At 42.8% G+C, this 20,512-nt stretch overlaps 1 protein-coding gene across 1 annotated transcript; it reads left to right on the plus strand.

The window, feature by feature from the left end:
• Positions 1–512: 512 nt before the first annotated feature.
• On the plus strand, positions 513–20,464 carry jupa (junction plakoglobin a). Its single transcript, XM_079219831.1, has 16 exons — positions 513–647; positions 11,647–11,696; positions 12,140–12,307; positions 12,413–12,660; positions 13,094–13,332; positions 13,620–13,821; positions 14,157–14,301; positions 14,463–14,566; positions 14,680–15,018; positions 15,907–16,059; positions 16,183–16,302; positions 16,392–16,542; positions 17,846–17,967; positions 18,094–18,133; positions 18,698–18,834; positions 19,480–20,464. Exons 2-15 carry the CDS (start codon positions 11,684–11,686, stop codon positions 18,829–18,831), a joined length of 2,178 nt encoding a protein of 725 aa, XP_079075957.1. The 5' UTR covers positions 513–647; positions 11,647–11,683; the 3' UTR covers positions 18,832–18,834; positions 19,480–20,464.
• Positions 20,465–20,512: the final 48 nt, after the last annotated feature.

A 20,512-nucleotide genomic window follows, 5' to 3' on the forward strand; every position in this document is an offset into this window, starting at 1 on the left:
GCATACTTCTATTTCACTGTATATACACTGCATATATACTTTGCATTGTTGCACTTTCTTTAATGTTTAATTTTCTTAAATGTGCGCTCTGCTTTTTTGTTGAGTATTTTTCATACCTAATATTTGTGGGTCTTCTATGTAACTTTGTTTGCTGCTGCCACAAACAAATTTCCCCTTGGGGATGAATAAAGTATCTATCTATCGATCTATCTATCGATCTATCTATCGATCTATCTATCTATCTATCTATCTATCTATCTATCTATCTATCTACACTCACTGTAAAAAAAAACAAAGTTTTAAATGATATTTTCCCTCTTTTGATGCACCTATGTGTATGGGCCCTTGAGATAATCTCTCTTTTTTTAATTTCCTCAGAAGTAAACTTAATTTCTCTGTGCATTTGCCTGACAATGAGACGCGGTGACGCGGTGGCAGGGTGGGGCCGGGGTGCGGAGGGCGGAGTCTGGGCTGAGGTGACGCTTCTTCTACTCGTTTCTGTTCAGTGGACTGTCGGACAGCAACAGCAGCAGCAGCAGCAGCGGAGAAAGTGGAGTGAAGTGAGGAGAAAAACAGACAAGAGTCCCGTCCCGGAGAAAACCCCACTGATCTGGAATAATCTAAAGCGCGTCCGTGTGTTCCGACAGGTAAAACGCAATGAATGTTCACTTTCTCAAACTGCTTTGTCTTTGTCCCCGACGCGTATTTTTTTCTTCTTCTCCCCCTCAATATTTGTTGGCGTATATTAGTCGCTATCCTGCTTTCTATATGAGCGTGTATGTTCACGTGGGTTGAGGTTTGGTCTCATTGTTCATCTTTGCGTACCTGGGTGTAAATCCAGCCTTGTGTTTGGAGTTCATTTCCGCATGCCTCAAACTGCCTGCTGTTTCGGAGTCAAGCGCGAGCTCTCCAGGCCCCAAAAGTTTCCTTTCTTACGTTAAATACATTGTTGTATTGTTCAAAGAGCCCGTTCTGACGAATCATATCGATGCTTTTGGCCCCAGTATCGATCAGAAAACTTGACGTCACTTGTCAATAGTGTCCTACAGTGTCATTGGTGGTGACCAAGTAGGCGCGCGCGTGTGTGTGTGTGCGCGTGCGCGCGCGTGCGCGCGCGCGTGTGTGTGTGTGTGTGTGTGTGTGTGCGTGCGAGAGAGGCAGGTGAAGAGAAGCGCTTTAACCGAGCTAATGTTGAGAACTTTTCTATAGAAAACAAGAAAGTATGAGGTTACACAATGTGTATCGGTGATAGTGATACGCATTGCATTTTACGAACAACAAAGCTTTTATCTTTCCGGATAACTCATCAATATAAACTTAATTAGAACTGAGGTGATTCATTCAATATCCACAGAAGGTTAAATGGCAGCTGTTTTGTTATAATCATTTAAGTCGTTTTTAAGTAAATGTTCCCCAAATGACCCAATCAATTGGATATACAGTTTTCAGTTTTTCTTAGTCCTTGATGAGTATCAGCAGAAAATAGGCCGTTTGAGTGTTTTGAAGAGGTCATCTCATCTAATCAGTTTTATTAAACCAACTGTTAATCAAGAAGTTGACAAGCCAATTATTTGAGAAATATAATTGTTAGTTGCAGCCCTGAATTAAAAAAAATGTTGAGCTCAAATGACAGTAAATAGTACAATGAGCTAATCGGGTGAGGAAGTTCCTTGTCACACAAATCTGTAATGTGTGACATTTGAATAATGAATCATGTCCCTAAAATGTGTTGTGCTGTTTCTACAGCGCCCATCCACTCTCCCACATGCCAGCAGGGATGTCTCCAGGTGTTGCCAAATCTTCTATGAGGTCATAACCTTAGTCTGAACATGCTCCAGGCTTGACAAGACAGCAGGTTTTCAATCCCGCTTATTGGCCGTAGGAGCACACATTTCTTTTATTACATTTCCACCGAAGGGAGCAAGTAAATCCACTGAAATCAGCGACCATTTTAAATTACTTTTGTTTCATCCGCTTTCTTCTTATGCGATTAAGTCATTTGCGGAGCCCTCCGCCGCCAACTTTAATATCTCTTGAAGTGAAATTTAACGAGGGTCAAATTGGAATTACAAGTGAAACAGCTTTCCTCTCTCTCGGATTATTAAACACGTAATCGCATTACCTATTGTTGTCTTAATTATGTCTAATTGTCAGCAAGTAACAACATCACAAAGCACAGAGAACACTGCTAAACAACTTTTGGCATCCTACTTGTTCTCAGACCAACGTGTCCAGCTGAAGCTGTTGAATGTGTGTCCGGTTGAAAAGGAAAGCCTGGCAGTACTTTCTGCCTGTCAGGCCTCCACTGAGCTCACCCTGGGTCTGTGTCAAGTAGTGCAGCAGCAGACAGCACCCTGGTTGGAAAGCTGTTCCCGTCTGCCCTCGCAGGAGAGGGTAGATGAGTGGGGGGACGGCGACGAGGGGTGGGGGCGACTTACTGTAGCTTTCGCTGCTACAGCTGTGGTGGCGCAGTGATAATCCCCCCCCAGCTTCCCTCCCTGCTTAATTCCCTGATACTGTCCTACATTAGCAGAGCAAGAGGCCCAGAGATCCTTCAGTATATAAATAGGTCTACACTTTGCAAAGGGAATTACTGTATATGACACATATCATAACCTCTTTGTTTAGCATGAAGGATTTATTTTGCAATGGATTCCCTTTCTTACCTTGTGTCTGTTCAGTGGGGCCTGGCTGAGTACTTTCCAGGGGCTCTGTTACAGCCGCTCGTTGTGTGACCCGCTCTGTGTTTGCACAGCACCCGGCCTCTGTGTTTTACTGTTCCCATGGAGAAGGGGGCGCAGAGAGATAACGTTTTCCATCAGCTAAGATAGGGGTCTTTGTGGTGGGACAGCATCGAAATCTCCACGTGTTTAACTTCCACAGGCTTCAGAGGAATTGTCATCAAACAATGTGTAGACACCCAGCACTTTACCATGATCATTCTCTCTGACCAAAGGACGTGGCTTCTCATTAACCTGTGCAGGTAAACCAGGCAGGTGCAGCTTAACACTGGATTTCCAGAGAAGGGATTAAATCAAGCAAGCCAAAAATATAGTTGAGTCTCTTTGTTTAGGATGAATATGGTAATTAAATAATTGACAGGACTGCCGAAAACATCCATTCATAAAAAAACATTTTTGTCACCAGAAGCTTCTAGTGGAGGACAATGGTTTAATGCTGAGCAAGTGAGGCTAAAGCTGCCCAGCTGAACCTTACCCATGACCGTCACTGAAATTAATTATTTACCTTCAGTTCACTTGGTTGGATGAAACGAGGACAAGAAAATGTCCCTTACTTAAAATGTCAAAGGCCTAATGGCTGTTTCTTCCCATCATACGCACTTAGGAGCAATATGAATGTCTGCCAAGTTTCAAGTCAACGCCCATCAAAGACACCCATGCATCCGTCCAGCAGCATGCTGGAAATAGCTGATCCCTATGGTTTTCTTCATGAACACATTACCTGTGATCATTTCTTTTTCATTACTGACTGCATATCCAAGCAGGGTGGGAGGAAACTAGATTCCACCACTGACTCAAAAGACAAAGTTTTCACAGTTGGATGATTTGGCTGAGTTGTACTTCTCGGCATAGTGACTCTGAGTCCTGTGGTGTCAGTCCCTCCCTGTCCCTTAATTACACTGCTGTGAGAGATTGAGGAAGGTGATGACAGCAAGGGTGTGGTTGAGACAGAAAGTTGTTCGACGTGCAACATGAAGAACATCAACATCTCACAAGGAAGTTGTTTGTGCATATGGTCAATTTGTTGCATGACAATCCCATAACTCATTTTTTGATTGTTTTCTTTTGAAGTATTTCAAGATCTCTTGGGTTGAGAAAGTTGTGCAACCCTGGGGCCTGTGCATACTTTACAAAACACTGGATAAACTGAAATATGCATGGGGGTTTCTTCTTCCTCCTTCATGTCTTCTTTGTTCCCTTTTTTTTTTTTTTTTTTTTTTTTTTAAGTTGACATTTTGGAGGTTAATAAAAAACAGATTAGATAAAACAGATTTTTATTACAGTTTTCAGAATAAGCCCCTACTGTTTTTTTCTTTTTTTTTGTATGCAATTTTTTTTACTCTTAAAATATTCAGATTCTATGTTTTTGTTTTCTTAAAGAACAAGCTCAACTTGAACGGTTTTTAGCGCAGCATTGTATTCTTTAAGGTCCCTTTTAGACTTTTGCCCTGCTCTCCAAAGCACTCCCTCCCTCTCCCTCGTGCCTCTAATCTCCCTGAAAAATTAATCATCTGTCACATCGCCTCAGTGCTCAGCCGCACACCGATGCGTGGCAGTTCAAGAAAAAAAAACTCCTTGTCAGGCCTTTTCTAAACAGGGTTTTAGATGCAGCCTCCAAAGTTGGCCAGTGAACACACAGAGCCATCTTGATGTGCTTCAGCCTTTTTGGTCGCATCCAGTGACACTTGAAACCCGGTTTCCTTTTCACTGGGACGGCAGTCAGTGGGACAATGCGGCTAATCTTGTCCTGTCTACCCCAAACGAAGTAACACAGAGGCTCTCTGTGCTGTATCAGAGACTGAGTTCATCCTCTTCCTTCCTACCGCCAACTAAACAGCATGGCGGGGCACATCCTGCTTACTGTAGTGCAAAGACAGAATCATGCTGTTTTTTTTGTTTTTTTTCAAGCAACTGGGCTTCAGATGTTCAAATACTGGATTACATTTTTTTTGTAAAATGAAATCCAGCTATATCTTGATTATGGAGTATTTATCGTTCTTCTGATATGGAAGACAATCTCTGGACATCTGTGTTTATCCCCTGCAATGTGATTGACACAGTATGGTTAACTTTGCAGGCCTTTCAAATGAGGGTTTATTGTCACACAGAGGTACACCCCCTTTTTTTTTTTTTTTTTTTTACTCCTTCCCTCCGTCTTTGTCAGCTTTGTGTAATCTGATCCTGCTCTCACTAAGGCACCTCCTCCGAGACAGCTCGCATTTCCTTTGATTCACAGCGAGATCCCACAGGGAGTAAACAACCAGTTTAGAGCCACCGTACTGCATCCACTGGCTTAATTCAACTCATTAAAGTAGCTTCAGTGAATCAACTGACAGATCTAAAGCCATTACCCATTCTGCTGCTTATTTTATTCATTGGCACGCTGACTGTGGTTGACTGTGTTGTTGGGACTGTTTCCAGTCCAGGCAAAGAAGCGGAGTGCACTGTGCTGTAACGGCCACATTTAGACAGAGTTGGTTTGTGTGTTGCTCAAGTGCTCACCAGCAGTATCTCTTTGTCTGTTCTTTCTCCGTGGGCTCTTGGCATGCTGGCGTTGCTATGGTCTGGATTTTATCATCTGTCTGTTCCAGCCTATTGACAAATGCTCTGGCTCAAAATGTGAACATGAAGCTGTGTTCTCCCTGAACGTGGTGCATGACGTGATAACAGCCTGTTTGTCGCCATAGTTTTGTGTCTGCTTGTGTGTGTGAAAGGGCATCAACTTCTCCTCTCCGACCAGACAGCCCAGCAGTTGATGAGTCGGATAATGTTGACCACCACTTCCTGTCACCCACCACAATAAATCCATTAGCTGTGCTCCACTTCACATCCTTTCTTATTGATTTATAACAAACAACTATCCAGTCAGCCCCTGCTGCCTCTATTACAGTGCCATAATGGCTGTGTGTGTGTGGGGGGGGTGTAAGGAATGTGTGGTTTGGGGACGAGGAAGGTTGGTGGGGGTGCTAAGATGTATCCCATTGGGACAGCTGAACCCTGACTGTGGAGAAGGGATGCAGAGAGCACAATGTCAACTGCTGCCTCTCTGCTCTGGAGGCTCAGCTGGCCATTTACTGCGTCAGAGGATCGGGCTGTGTGAGTGCAGGGTGACGCGTTAAAGGCAACTGGGAAATGGTGTATAGTAAGTGGAGTGTCTGTCACATGTCATGGGGACGTGTGTGTGTGTGCAGTCTACATGTCAAATAGTTGATCTGTGCAGATGGTGCAGAAAGCCTTTTACAGATATGTGGTAAAATAATCTGTTTTATTTGCATATCAGCCTAAACATGACATTAGCAAACTTGTTAGAAATCACGGAGCATCAGATGAGGTTTCTACAACAAAGCTGCAATGTTCTGACAACCAAGAGACTTTTTATTTAACAAACTAAAGATAACCGTCTTGTTTGTTTTTCCGAGATGTGAATTAAAGGGATGGATTGCCATTTTTCTTGCCGTGATTTAACTGATTGACGTCCGTCTCGTGTCTGTACAATAAACATGGAGTTAGTTTTTTGTAAAATAAAATACTGGTTTTAGTTGTGTTTGACTATTTCCTTTTTGTACGGGGTAAACAAGTGAGCTGTGGAGTTACTGTGCTTGAAGATGGATCTTGTCATCTTTGGACAGAGCCAGGCGACCTTCTGTTTCAAGTCTTTATGCTAAGCTAACTGGCTGCTTGCTCTACTTTCATACATAATTGACAGACATGGGAGTGGTATCAATCTTCTCATCTAACTCTTGGCAAGGAGGCGAATAAGCATCTTTCCAAAAATGTCAAACTATGACTTTACACTAATTTGGCACCCTTCATCTTCTCAAGCAGGCATGTTAAAGCCCCAAAGAGCACACTGTACAAGCTTGGTGGCATGTTATTTACACCCCTGTCTGCCAAACAAGCTTGAGACTAAACAACAAATCACCGCAAACTCTGAAGTGTATGTTAGGAGCCTCTCTGGAATACGACCAGAGTACATCTCCAGCCCCCTGGGCCTCTTCCCTGACCTGATTCATTCCTGCTGTGAGACAAAGAGGAGCTTAGGCCTGCCAAGTCAAAAATCTGGAGCACTGGAATGTTTTTCAGTTCGATACCAAGTTTGTGACATAAGCTTTAAATTATCTTGATGATTTAATATGGAGAATAACATGTCGGAATAAACAGTTTATCCCCTTTAGCAATAAGGTGTATTCAGCCTCACCCAGTTAACACATTCAGACACACACTGTGCTGCCACACCCTCATACAGAGCCTGTTACTGCTGGGGAGACACTCCCTCTCAAATATGTGTGTGTGTGTGGGGGGGGGGGTACTCAGCCATTGTCTCAGCAGCCATACCCTTTATAGTGTTTGCTAGTTTCAGCCATGTATGAGTCAGTGAGAAGTTTAGAAGAGTGAAAAATAAGGGCACTTTTCAGCGCAAGATTTACTATTGAACACAGGACTGAATTTACAACGTTAGTGTGGAATGTCACACCAGCGCTTCACCATCGGGTGCTGAACAGTATCCATCTCTGCTATTCTGTTGCAACTCGTTCACAGATACGCATTCCTGGTTTTACCGTGCAGGGGCTTTTAGTCGCCTAAATTAAGTCATCCACAGAGGCCGTTGCGTCACAATATAGCGGGAATGGATGGGTGTGAGACGTGGTTTTCGAGAGAAAAAAGGTGTCCTCCATGTATATGTTCTGTTTGTGTGGGTGGATGGTGGTAAAGATGGTGATTGAGCAAGGTACAGTAAGAGTGAAAGGATGCATCACTCATTAACTGGAAGAGAGCAAAGTCCAGTCAGACGCACACAATGCAACCAACAGCTTTTACCCAGCGCTGAACAACGGGGGAGGGATCAGCCGATAAGCCTCGACACTCAGTTTTACTATCACCATAATATAAAAAGAGAAAAGTTAGGTGTTTTTTTTTGCTTGGCTTAAATTTCTACTTTGCAACATGTTTTTAGATCTAAACTTCAAATGGTTTTCTTGGACCACGGTCATGGGCAATTTGGGGGGAGGAAAACAAATGAATGAGAAAATCCAAGAAGGGAACCGCACTTATCAGCAAACAAGCGAGCATAGCTTCAAACATCAGATGGGTCAGCGGATAAAACCCCCACTGTACAATGCCTGAGCAGGGTTTTGTAACCTAGGAGATACGCGGGGCGTGTCGCAGCATTGCAACAGTTGGCTGAACCCGCTGCCTCGCCCCGGAAAACAAAGACTACACAAACACGATCCCTGATTTACAGAGAACAGGGAAGTTGTGTGTGGATGCGGTGTGAAAGCTGGAGCTCTACTTGAAACAAAATGTAGAACAGGCTTTATTTTATATCCGTTGCAGCTGTGCCAGTGGATCAATCAAATGTTTTGAGATTATTATTTTTTCAAGACTTTGGTAATAGGCAGAATTTAAAACTGTCCGATTTATTGCCATATTGATCGATGGGTAGATGGTCAGGAATTGCCTACCGTCTTGGTGAAGCGGCCCTCGTTAAAGAGGCCACACCTTTTTAGTCAGAACGGTGGGAATACAGTGACTGTAAGCATAGTTTCTGTCCCATGAGTCAGTGCAGTAAGTGTAAGACGGCGTGTAGCTGCAAGCACAGGCAGTCCTCTGGGCACCGGTCCTGCAGGATCTGGTGCCAGACGGACTATAGCCGAAACTCGCTGAGCTGCTGCTCCCATGAGAGTTAGCTAGAGGGACGTGTTGGGACCTCTCCAAGATCATCAGGTTCAGGTGAATGTATTGTGAGCACATGCATATCTATGGTGATTAACACATGCGGGTGCAAAAAACAAGTGCGGACTTGCATGCGAGTTACCAGCCTATTAAAGTGCCACAGAGAGAAAACTGAGGACAGACCTAATGAAGAACATGCCGTACAGGCTATTGTCAGTTTTCCTTCATCGTACAAACTGTAATGGAAAACCAAACCTCCTGCAGAAGTTACACTGATATACAACTACACACATAGTATGATGCCCAGGTGAAGAAGAAGTGGGCCAATGGCCTGAAACATAACACGAAACATCCTTATGCAAAGCCAGGGGGCAAAAAGATGAGGGAGTGGCGCTTCACATGAACAGCTCCAGTGTCAAAGGCAGACGCACACAGTACATCAGCTTTGTACAAATTCCTTTCCTTCGAACCCATCAATCAACTTTGCAGTACTCTCTAGAGTTGTGCGAGTATGACTGTGTTGCATGAATTTGAATGTAAGCAACGGTAAAGGTGGTCATTTAGTTATTTATTACAGCTCATTTTGTGCCGACACAGCAGCTTGACATTGGGACTTTCAGACCCGACTTGTTTTATTAGTTGTAAAGACAGAAGATAAGTGTAGGTGCTTTATGCATGGACTTGTGTTAAGAGCTATAACCAGATGGCAATATTTTTTTCTGTTTAATCCTTTATCTATTGACCCTCAAAGTACCTTCAGAAGTGCATCTGCAGAACACTCTTGTGTACAGTACACTCACACAAAAGCACAATGCATTCCTGCAACGTGCTCTGCAAAGAATCCTGACAGTAACGGTCAAACATCTGAAAACACTTTTGATCAGCACAGTGAACGCATTGTGTCAGTCATGTCGGTCAATGGCAGATTTTTCAGTGATGAGGAGTGTTTCTGTGGTGGGTGTTCTGAGCTGCAGAGATGAAAAACATACATGCATAGTCTGAGGTTGTTTTTCATAATATAACAAGGAAGTCTTGAAGGATAGACTAGATTGTGGTCTTCATTTTAAGGTTGCAAATTAGAATTTAAGATGAGGATATTGTGTTCACGTTTAGTGACAGTTTGCAACTTTTCATGAATATTCAATTGAATATTTGAGACATTATTGTTTTGGCAGGAGGTAATACGCGTTTGCTTTATCTTCATAAACAATTGTTACAAAATTATGAGATTCACCTGTACAACCCGGCAATATTCAAGCACAGTAGACCGGTGTAAAAATGACTATTTTACAATGAAATACAGTAAGATGTCTGAGGATTGAGATTACCTCAGTAAATGTAGCAAGATGATTTATTTTTATCATACTGTAGGAGGTGTAGAGCAAACTTAAGCACAAGTAGTAGCAAGTAGACTGTCAGTTAGGCAATCAGGGCCCTATTTCTCGTACCTGGCTTACTGAGTTAGCGGGCTAATTGTCAGGATAAGATGACGTAGGTCAGGCTTTCTCGGTTTCTCGAAGCAAGCTTAGATAAATCACCATAGCAACACATCCAAAAATTTAAACCTGCTCCCGGGCAGGCTTACTGAAATTCACTGGATAAACTGGACACTCCCACGGACAAAAAAGGCAGCTCCCTTCCTCATTGATGAAGGAGCGATATTAGTTATATTAGTTTTATAGGGAGAGAGTTCTTTCAGATCGCCAGGATCCATACTTTACCTTATCATGACTTCCTGTACGCGGCGCTATAGATTTTGCCGGCAAGAAATAATTTATTTACGAGAGCTTCTTGAGCCGCGGACATTGATCACCACAGGCGCAGCTGATCGCCCGTCTCAGACACAGACTATCAGCCGCTGCATGCCGCTGTTCTTAAGTTTATTTAGCTCTTAAGAAACTTATGGATGTGTTGAAAGCACTCATAATTATATGACAGTGCTATTAGTACACCATCCATATCATTATTGTAGAACATGATTAAGGTGATCGTGATGAGAATACAGAGAATCACACACAATTTATTTTCACTGCTTCAATTGATTGAATTTCTGATTATGAATAATACATACATACTGATCCGCCCATACACATATTCAAACTCATATACACATATATAGTACATGATTCATACGTGCATACAGTACATATATCCTCATAAGTATATATTTATTCTTAAATATAATCTGATTGATTTGGGTGAAGCACTTCAAATTTGCCAATACATTTTCCCAACACTGACGCATTTAACTTGTCTGATATATTTGCGACGCTTATGTCTCGCAGCGGGCGATGTTAAAGTTGCGTTCACGGCAACAATGTTGCAAAAACTTTGGAATATTCGCAACGCGTTTGCTGTGAATGACTACGGTATTGACTTCCTCATATGCCTTCATGATCATCTCCTGCTTCTCATTAGATAAATAAAAAGAGGTTTCTCTGAGTTTATTTGCCATTGTACTGTTAGAACATTGTGGTGTCAGTGCTCCATTATTATCCCTTCTGAAGAGGAGCGGGCGCGCGCATTCATCCAGATGACTGACGTCTGGCTAGAATTAACGAGACGTTTCAGTGCGGATCAGCCGTGAAGAAACCCAGATAGCCTGATGTCAATCATCTCGCTAATTTAAGCTGAAGATTAGGACATTTGCTTGACTTTGTTTAGCCAGGTACGAGAAATAGGGCCCTGTAGCGGTGATTTTAAAATACAACACAAGATGTCAGATTGCTTGAAACGTATTTAATGAAACCTGGACGGCAGGTGGGTCTTAGTAGTTGAAATAAGAAAAGTCAAGTTGCAGGCGTTATCTAAGAGGTGTAGCGTGTGACAAGAAGTGTGTGTGTGTGCTCACTGTCTGCACACATTCCCCTAGTGGTGTCGAAACCTGACGAGCAGGTTGCTGATTGCCATGCGTCAGCAGCAGGCTGCTCCCACGGCGGTATGGGCGGAGGCCCGGGGTGAAAGGTCACTTGTGCTGGCTAGCATTCCTTACTTACAGCTGCCTCTTTGCCCTTCCTCCCCCATGAACCTCTGCTGCTGCTCTGTGTTGTCATTTTCAGGCTGGGGTGGGGTTGTCATTTTGTGAACTGTCATACTCTGGTTGCATATAAAAACTGTGACTGTTGTGGGAGGGAGCAGACATCTCCTTGGAATATTAAGTCATGTTGTGAAGTTTATCTCCAAACAAGACATGTTTCAAATCTTGACTTTTTTTTCTTTTGTGTTTTTTTAGGTTTGCTCCATCGTTCTTTTGATAACGGGAGGCAAGGATGGAAAGGCAATGTAAGTAATTCACAATTAAGCTCTTGTTTAAAAAAAAATGTTTCATGCATTTTACTTTAAAAAATATAGTGATTTTATGTAGTTTGTATTTATTTATTTATTAATAAATAAAGCATCACTGTAAATGCACCAGAGTTAGCCAAGAGGCTATTTTTCGTGTGTGTGTGTGTGTGTGTGTGTGTGTGTATTTTAAAATTTGTAGGTTCTATATTTTAGAGTTCACTTTTGTATTTATCACATCTGTTTATATGATCATTACCTTTCCAACTTCCAACAATTGTTTTCATATAGTTATGTTGCCATACATTCAACAACTGAAGGCTACTTCTGTAAATAGGTTCCTTTATGTGGCGTAGAAGTAAAACACTTCTGGCAACTTGTTGATAAATTACTTTGGTCCAACATTTGTGACGCCCCATGATTCCTCTTTTTGTGCTTGGCAGATGGTGTGGCCAACAGTAGCACGACTAAGGTGGAAAATTGGCAGGACACGAGGTATGCCGTAGACTCGGGCATCCAGTCTGGAGCTAACACAATCAGAGATGACGACGGCGACTTCGCCACCTCCAAGCACTACACCATGACCACCACTGTCACAACAGAAAGTCCTGGTAAGACAACAAGCACCGGGCCGAACCAACCAGTGTGCATACACTTGTAGGCCTCACCTTTTATTACATGTGGCCTGTGACATCATCGTCATCATTTCTCTGTAGACGTGGATGCCCAACTCACTAGAGCCCAGCGGGTGCGGGCTGCAATGTTCCCAGAGACGCTAGAGGCGGGCACCACCATCCTGTCGACTCAGACGGACCCGTCCCAGATGACCAACGTCCAGCGGCTGGCAGAGCCCTCCCAGATGCTCAAGAACGCAATCATCCATCTGATCAACTACCAGGACGACGCGGAGCTGGCCACACGCGCCGTGCCTGAGCTCACCAAACTGCTCAACGATGAAGACCAGGTGACGAACGCAGAATCATGTCCGCGCACACAAATGGAATTACAGCCGTAGTTTGGTCAATAGAAGGGACTTAAGAGATAATTATATTGACTTAATTGTATTGCTGTTGCTCATAATGCAGTATAACATGCATTCCTTCAAGTCTGAAAATCATTAAAAGTTTGTGTCATTTATCAAGAAAAAAATGCAGCTTCCCAGTTCCAGCTTTTCAAAACATCTGCTGTTTTATGTTTTTATTTTCACATCTTTCCATTGTAAATGGAAAGATGTGGGGGTTTTGAGCAGTTGGGCCGACAAAGTTTGAAGCCGACATGTTGAACTTGAACATCTTAAACACTACACTATTATGGAAGTAGCATTGAAACCAGGTCGTCACTTACATGTGTATCTATAATTTTCCACCAGTAAAACTGAACTCTTCTTCTTCCGTCAGGTGGTGGTCAGCAAGGCAGCACAGATTGTCAACCAGCTTACCAAAAAGGAGGCGTCGCGGCGTGCGCTGATGCAGTCCCCTCAGATGGTGGCAGCGGTGGTGCGGGCGATGCAGAACACGAGCGACATGGAGACGACACGGGCCACAGCCAGCATCCTCCACAACCTGTCCCACCAGAGAGAGGGCCTGCTCTCCATCTTCAAGTGTGGAGGCATCCCTGCTTTGGTCCGCATGCTCAGGTACAGACCAACACAAAGAAAGAAGACTTTTATTTGACTTCAGTCACTTATGACTTTGACCCTTGTTGTTGTTTTGCAGTTATTGCATTTAAATCCTTTTTTATATGTAGGTATCAAAAGGAAAATGTACCTTAAATCACCTTTTAGTCGATGTAATTTGCATTTCAAGTCCCGACTACTTTTTTTTTTTTTAATTTCAAGTGATATTTATGTACAAGCAAGGACATTTTTTCATTAATTTATGACAACCGTTTGTGATCCACTCTTAACCTGTTTCTCTGCCACAGCTCTCCCATGGAGTCCGTGCTCTTCTACGCAATCACCACGCTCCACAACCTGCTGCTGCACCAGGAAGGAGCTAAGATGGCTGTTCGTTTGGCTGACGGCCTGCAGAAGATGGTTCCCCTGCTGAAGAAGAGCAACCCCAAGTTCCTGGCCATCACCACAGACTGTCTGCAGCTGCTGTCCTATGGCAACCAGGAGAGCAAGGTCTGTGTGCAGTTGCCACAGTACATGTAATATAATGGCTGTTACACTTCATACCAGTACTGTATTGTAATGTGAGACTGTCGTGCTTGTGTTTACACACGTTTTGTTTTGGGTGTGGCATGTGAGAACAGAGCTGCTCAGGTGCACACAGTTAGGGTATGGGTGTGGTAAAATGGTCGAGGTTTAACTGGTTTTGATCTGCCTGTACCGGCAGCACAACTTTGTGAGAGTTGTGCGTTGTAAACCGTTAACAAATTCCTTTTTACAAAGGGAGCCTGAGTGTTAAAAAAAAATATTTTCATGCATCGCAAACTCACATAATCCGTCTCTCACAGCTGATCATCCTTTCCAACGGGGGTCCCGAGGGTCTTGTTCACATCATGAGAAACTACAGCTATGAGAAGCTGCTGTGGACCACGAGCCGTGTCCTCAAAGTCCTCTCCGTGTGCCCCAGCAACAAACTCGCCATTGTGGAGGCCGGTATGTGATGCATGTTCTGTGTGTGTGTGTGTGTGTGTGTGTGTTCAAGGTATTCCTACAGGTGTGTCAACCTGAACTGTGGCTATTGGCTTCCCGTCAACCACGATGCTACATGACGGCACAATTACTGAGATGTTGAGTGATCTAACTTCTCTCCGCAGGCGGCATGCAGGCTCTGGGTAATCACCTCACAGGCTCCAGTCCGCGTCTGATGCAGAACTGTCTGTGGACACTGAGGAACCTGTCTGATGCTGCCACAAAGCAGGTCTGTGTCCACACTCACTTTCACTATATTCTTCTCCTCTCAAAATCTGTTCATTCCTTATAATTCGACCCACGAGGAACGTTTCTAAAAGCTTTCTCTTCTCCGGTTTCCAGGAGGGTATGGACAGCCTTCTGCAGGTGCTGGTGGGCCTGCTTAGTTCAGACGACCTCAACATGCTCACTTGCGCCACCGGCATCCTGTCGAACCTCACGTGCAACAATGCCCACAATAAAACTCTGGTCACCCAGGGCAACGGTGTAGAGGCGCTCATCCATGCCATATTACGTGCCAGTGAGAAGGAGGATGTGACAGAACCTGCTGTTTGCGCTCTGCGCCACCTGACGTCACGCCACCAGCAGGCTGAGGTGGCACAGAATGCTGTGAGGAGACACTACGGCATCCCCGCCATCGTCAAGCTGCTCAACCAGCCCTACTACTGGCCCGTCATCAAGGTAGAGAAAGGGAAGGATCGAGGGAATAGAAGGGGCTTGAATGAGGGTCAATTTGATTTTAAAGTATTAAATGAATTCAATGATTAACTTTTTTTTTTACTCACTGGTTTGCAAAGAGTGATGTGCAACCACAGTTTTTGAAGTTGTTTTCAAGTTAATTTTTTATTAGCTAAAATCTGACTGACCCTGGTTTGAGCCCATAGGTTAGTCTAGAAAGGGGAAGGGAGTGTTTTCCTACGATGGTAGCCCATTGAGCAATGGATGTCATTTCAACATTGCCTATATGCTTTCACTCTGATATAGACCAGGACTTATTGGCTACGTACGGCCCGATTTTTAGACCATTTATAAAAACGGCCAACCTATTTGAAAAATGCATAAAAAGCTGTTAATATTTAACATAAGCACTGCACACTGGCAGTTTATAGTATGCCATATACCCAGGTTCTGTTTAGTCACAATGTGGCTAAGACTAGGCATCTACTACATTCACTTTTCAACTTTGAATATCCGAAACTAAACATCTACAGACAAATTTAACATAGCATATACATCAAATAAACATATTTTCAACGTCAAATTGCTCAGTGAGAAGGGTTGACTGAAAGCAGGTGGTGTGAGGGAACATAGGATAAGGACTGGGGTAAATGGGGAGACAGATGGGGCGGGCAGGTCCTGCAGAGAGCCAGAGCCTCAATCAACCTGAAGGAGCGTAAAATGTCATGACAGCAGGAACGGTATGTTGTACAAGACCAGGCTGTATGGAGGAGAAAAATGATTAAATCATAGTTTTTGGTTGGTTGTTTGTTTTCACTATTACTGGTCAACAAGTAAAATAACAGAGTACCATGACATTATCTTTTTCCTCTCTTCTTCCCCCTCCTTAAGGCTGTGGTTGGCCTGATCCGCAACCTGGCCCTGTGCCCAGAGAACCAGGCCCCTCTGAGGGACGCTGGAGCGATCCCTCGTCTGGTCAACCTGCTGCTCAAAGCCCACCAGGACGCCCAGAAACATGGTTCATCCTCTCAACAGACATACCAGGTGCGTGCTCAGGTTGCTAATTAACTGTGTGGGTTTAAGAGATTGTGGAAATTAGTAGTTGTGAATTATTTATGAATTTCTGTATCCCTGTGTAACATTTCTACTCCTCGTCGTCCTCTTCAGGATGGAGTGAGGATGGAGGAGATTGTGGAGGGCTCCACAGGAGCACTGCACATACTGGCAAGAGATCCCATCAACAGAGCAGAGATCGCCAACCTGCAGACCATCCCTCTGTTTGTTCAGGTAGCAGAGGAAACTGAAGTGCTCTCACATCGTTGTCTTAAAGACTAATTTCCTTATGTTTGTTTAACTCATTTCCTTCCTCCCTCTAGCTCCTCTACTCTCCAGTGGACAACGTGAAGCGCGTGGCAGCGGGCGTCCTGTGCGAGCTGGCCCTGGACAAACAGTCAGCAGAGCTCATCGACAGCGAGGGAGCGTCGGCTCCGCTGATGGACCTGCTGCACTCCAACAACGAGGGCATTGGTAGGACACCCAGATAATGCACTGCAGATAGCTTACCGTAATGTAGCATTTAGTCATAGGTGGAAAGTGCTGTACTTACTGTAAGTGCAGTTCCCAGGTACTTCCCTCGACATAACATGTCCATTTTGTGAGACCGTATACTTTTACTCCACTGTATTTCATATAGTAAAAACCTAGTTAAAAAAAAAAGCAATCTAATTATTAAATAGGGTACAGTGTTAGAATTTAAACCTGTGGGAAGTCTGACTGCATGACATCAAAATACTTGCTAGAAGAGAATTAATTGAACACAGAACAATCTGCAGAAAACTTTAAATTTACAGCCCATACGATGATATCAGAATAACTGGAAGATGCTTATTATAGTTTCCTAATATATTATTATATTGTGGTATTGTTAGTTTCTTGCCAGGAGTTGGATGAGAAGAGTGTTACCGCTCTCTTTTGTTCTAAATATGAAGCTAACGCCAGCAGCTGGTTAGTTTAGCTGAGAGTTTTTATCCAGATTAAACAAACAAGATAAAACATTAATAAGTGAGCTTTAGGGGTGTTGGTTGGCAGAGCCAGGCTCGCTGTTTCCCCCTGTTATATTCATACTAAGCTTCATATTACAAGGTTACAAAGTTGCAGGGGTTTTTTTTTGTCTTTTATACGACAGTGATGCACAACGAGATTTTAAATTGTAGTTTCAATTTGTTCCTTAGGAAATAAATCAAAAAACAATATTATATATGGAGGATGAGTTAAGGAGTTTCACAGCCAGAGGAAAGCAGCTGTGGTAAAGTCTGGTGGTTTGGCAGTTGATACTTAACAGGCTGGGGTTGGTTTTGTCTTTGAATATCCCCTTCGCTCTTCTCACCAATATCGCTGATGCTCAGTAGATGGGTGCCAATGATGTTCTGGGCGGTTTTAGTCACCTGCTGTAGAGTTCTCCTTTCTTCTGCCGTAAACATCCCGTGCCAGTTTGTAATGTTTGCAGTCGGGATGCTTTCTATTGCTCTTCTGTAAAAGTTGACAAGAACTTGGCACATGAACTTCTTAAGTTTTCTTAAGAAAGACAGCCGTTTATGAGCCTTCTTCACCAGGATGGAGATGTGTGATTAAGCGTGGAATCGATCTTCATAATAACTCTTAGCAAGAAAGTGAGTGAGTGTATTTCTCCTGATATTGAACGATTCTTTAAAGTAAATTTGAAAATGTTACCCTCAACATGACCGATTTTTGTTTCCTTTTCAATACACCCTATATATGAGAGGAAGGTTTTTGTACGTCGCTGAATGTGTCCTGATTCTTTTCCCCTCAGCTACTTACGCTGCAGCCGTGCTCTTCCGCATCTCCGAGGATAAGAACTCAGACTACAAGAAGCGGGTTTCTGTTGAGCTGACACACTCTCTGTTCAAAAACGACCCCACTTCCTGGGAGATGGTGAGTGTCTGGCGCCCTCCATTGCCAGGATTATAACATCTTTCATAATACTTTAAGGACTAATAAATAAACGGTCTATTTAAGTGTTGACTTTATTTGACCTTTGCCCTCTCGTAAACTCTGCAGGCCCACAACAGCATCCCCATGGAAGGACCCTATCAAGAGGGTGAGTAACTGTCTGAAATGTGCACATGCGACACATTCCTCAGCACTGGGTCAGTCCACCACAGACAGCAACAGCAGTGTAAAAATACTGTAATCTGGTAACTGGTTCCCTCCCTGCTGCAGCCTACAGATTCCATTTACTATCATAATTTGGTAGCAAAATAAATAGTTCCACTTTAGGCTTTCTATTAATACATCACTCCCTGAACCTCATTGACAGGTCAAAAAGGTGTTCTCCCCATCGATCTCCTTCCTGGTGTGTCCTTATCTGCATTTGCATCTTTTTCTTTCCGAACCTTTTTTCTCTCGACGTTTGGCCTTGGTATTTTCTGTCTCCTCTCAGAGAGACTCGGCTTCTCCTCTCACTATCATCACTGCACTCCGAATAAGTGTCAAACATTTGGAAAATGATGTTCCACTAGCTTGTACAATTATCTGTGCTGCTGTTCTCACTGTCATGCTGGCAGCATTAACTAAGTTAGGCAAAGACTAAATGTCATAAGATCGGTTAGTTCAGTGTGTAACAAGTAATAAAACAAAACCCAAATGTTGTAATCTCTTGCAGAGATGGACCCTGCTTTCCAAAACTACGGAGGGTATGCAGCTGACATGCCCATAGACTCCATGGAGGGAGTAATGATGCAGGAGGATTACCCAGGCGGCATGACCTACGAGAGACAAGCGTACCAGGAATATTAAAAGGTCAGTACATGCAAACGTCACCTCAACCAATCGGTATTAGTCGTCTAAAATGTACATCTTACATTCTTCTCATTAACATAACAAATTAAATGACTAAATGAGACTTAATTAAAACAACTCTAAGTATAGATTCAACTCAATTTAATTAGATGAAATCATGAATAAATCAAACAATCACTTTTTTATTATTTGTTTGAATTTTAAGAAAAAAAGCTCTCAATTGAATTAAGAAAAGGAAAAAGCAGAAAGAAATTCTGTTTGACTTAAGTTTGATTCCCAAAGCAAAATGTTGCTCATATTGTCATACTAACAAATGATTGAGGAAAGCGGTGTGCAACATTAGTGGTATTGAAAACATGATAATCTGAATAATCGGACCAAAATTATTTCATTATTATTAAACAGTATGTCGACAAATTATTATAACTAATTTTATTTGTCTTACGATTTATGTTGATGCCATTCAAAAGCAAGATATGCAAGATGTGTTTGAGCTGATGGTAAGAAAGGTTGTCGGGGCCTTTTCAAAGTCTGATTTTTGGTTCCTACAACATAATAACTTTTAAACTTAATGTCGTTTGAAGAGCTGAGCTTGAGAAGCAAGTTGTTATTGTGAAATCAGTCTTATTTTTCCTCTTCATACAGACCCTGAGGAGACAGATGTGGAAAAGGAAGCAGAGCCGCTGACATGGGGCGTACTGGGACAAAGAAGAGAATAAAGGCGTCGGTAGAGATTATTCCCTCTGCTCTCAGCCGGATGTAATATATGCAATTATCACTGAGTACGGGACTCATAATCTTAACAGGGCTCAACTTTGTTTTAAAGCATAATTTTGCTGATTATAACTTTGACGATGCTTGTAGGTTTCTGTTAGAGAACCTTTTTAAGAGTGTGTGTGTGTATGTGTGAGTGCGCATGTGAGTATGTGTGCGAGTGTCTGTGTGTTTAAGCTTTTGGGTGGGTATTCTATGCCAAAGAGATTTTATTTTGTGACGATAATCGTGTAGCTTTCTTTTTTTCTTTTTCTTTTTTAAAGGAAAAAAACAATAAGAGTACTAGTTGAAAACACTGCCAGAGGAGGCTCAACGTGCACCTGCTCACCGCTCTGTTTCTTTCTTAACGCCTTTGTAAGAGTCACTGCTGTCTACGATGTAGTTTTGACACTATATACTGTCAACTTTCTTCCGCTGTGACCCAACTGTTTAGAGTCGGTGAAGAGTTAGTCTCGCAGCACTAATTCAGTAGGCGTGAGCAAACTAGGAGATGGAGGTCTTTGACAGAGAGCAGTGTAGGGCTCACCCCCAATGTAATCACCATTACATTGGTTTCAAGAATTGTGGCTCATCTTCTATAAGTTATTCACAACCAGAATATCAACAAAGATGTCTTTTTTGTTAGGAATATAATTTAGAGAAGAGTGTATGTGTAATCATTTGCAGGAGAACAACAACAACATGGATACAGAGGTTTTGCAGATGTTTTCAACAGACACGCATTAATCAACGATGATATAGTTGGGGACGGCCCTACAGCTGGAGCAAACTACTGACAGGGATATTTGTCTTTCTACTTAATAAGAGTTTTTACTGAAATTTTGTTTAATAAAAATAAAGGATATATTAAACCCAACATGGTGCCTATGTTTGAAATGATTTACAAGTTATCCAATTTTGGAAG

The sequence above is a fragment of the Taurulus bubalis genome, assembly GCF_910589615.1.
Source record: "Taurulus bubalis genome assembly, chromosome: 6".
NCBI lineage: Eukaryota > Metazoa > Chordata > Actinopteri > Perciformes > Cottidae > Taurulus > Taurulus bubalis.

What these genes read in the sequence shown, in the direction of transcription:
- jupa (XM_079219831.1), top strand. An exon ending in TGCTCAACGATGAAGACCAG is followed by an intron (nt 12,661 to 13,093) that starts GTGACGAACGCA and finishes TTCTTCCGTCAG; the next exon opens with GTGGTGGTCAGCAAGGCAGC. An exon ending in CTGATGCTGCCACAAAGCAG is followed by an intron (nt 14,567 to 14,679) that starts GTCTGTGTCCAC and finishes TCCGGTTTCCAG; the next exon opens with GAGGGTATGGACAGCCTTCT.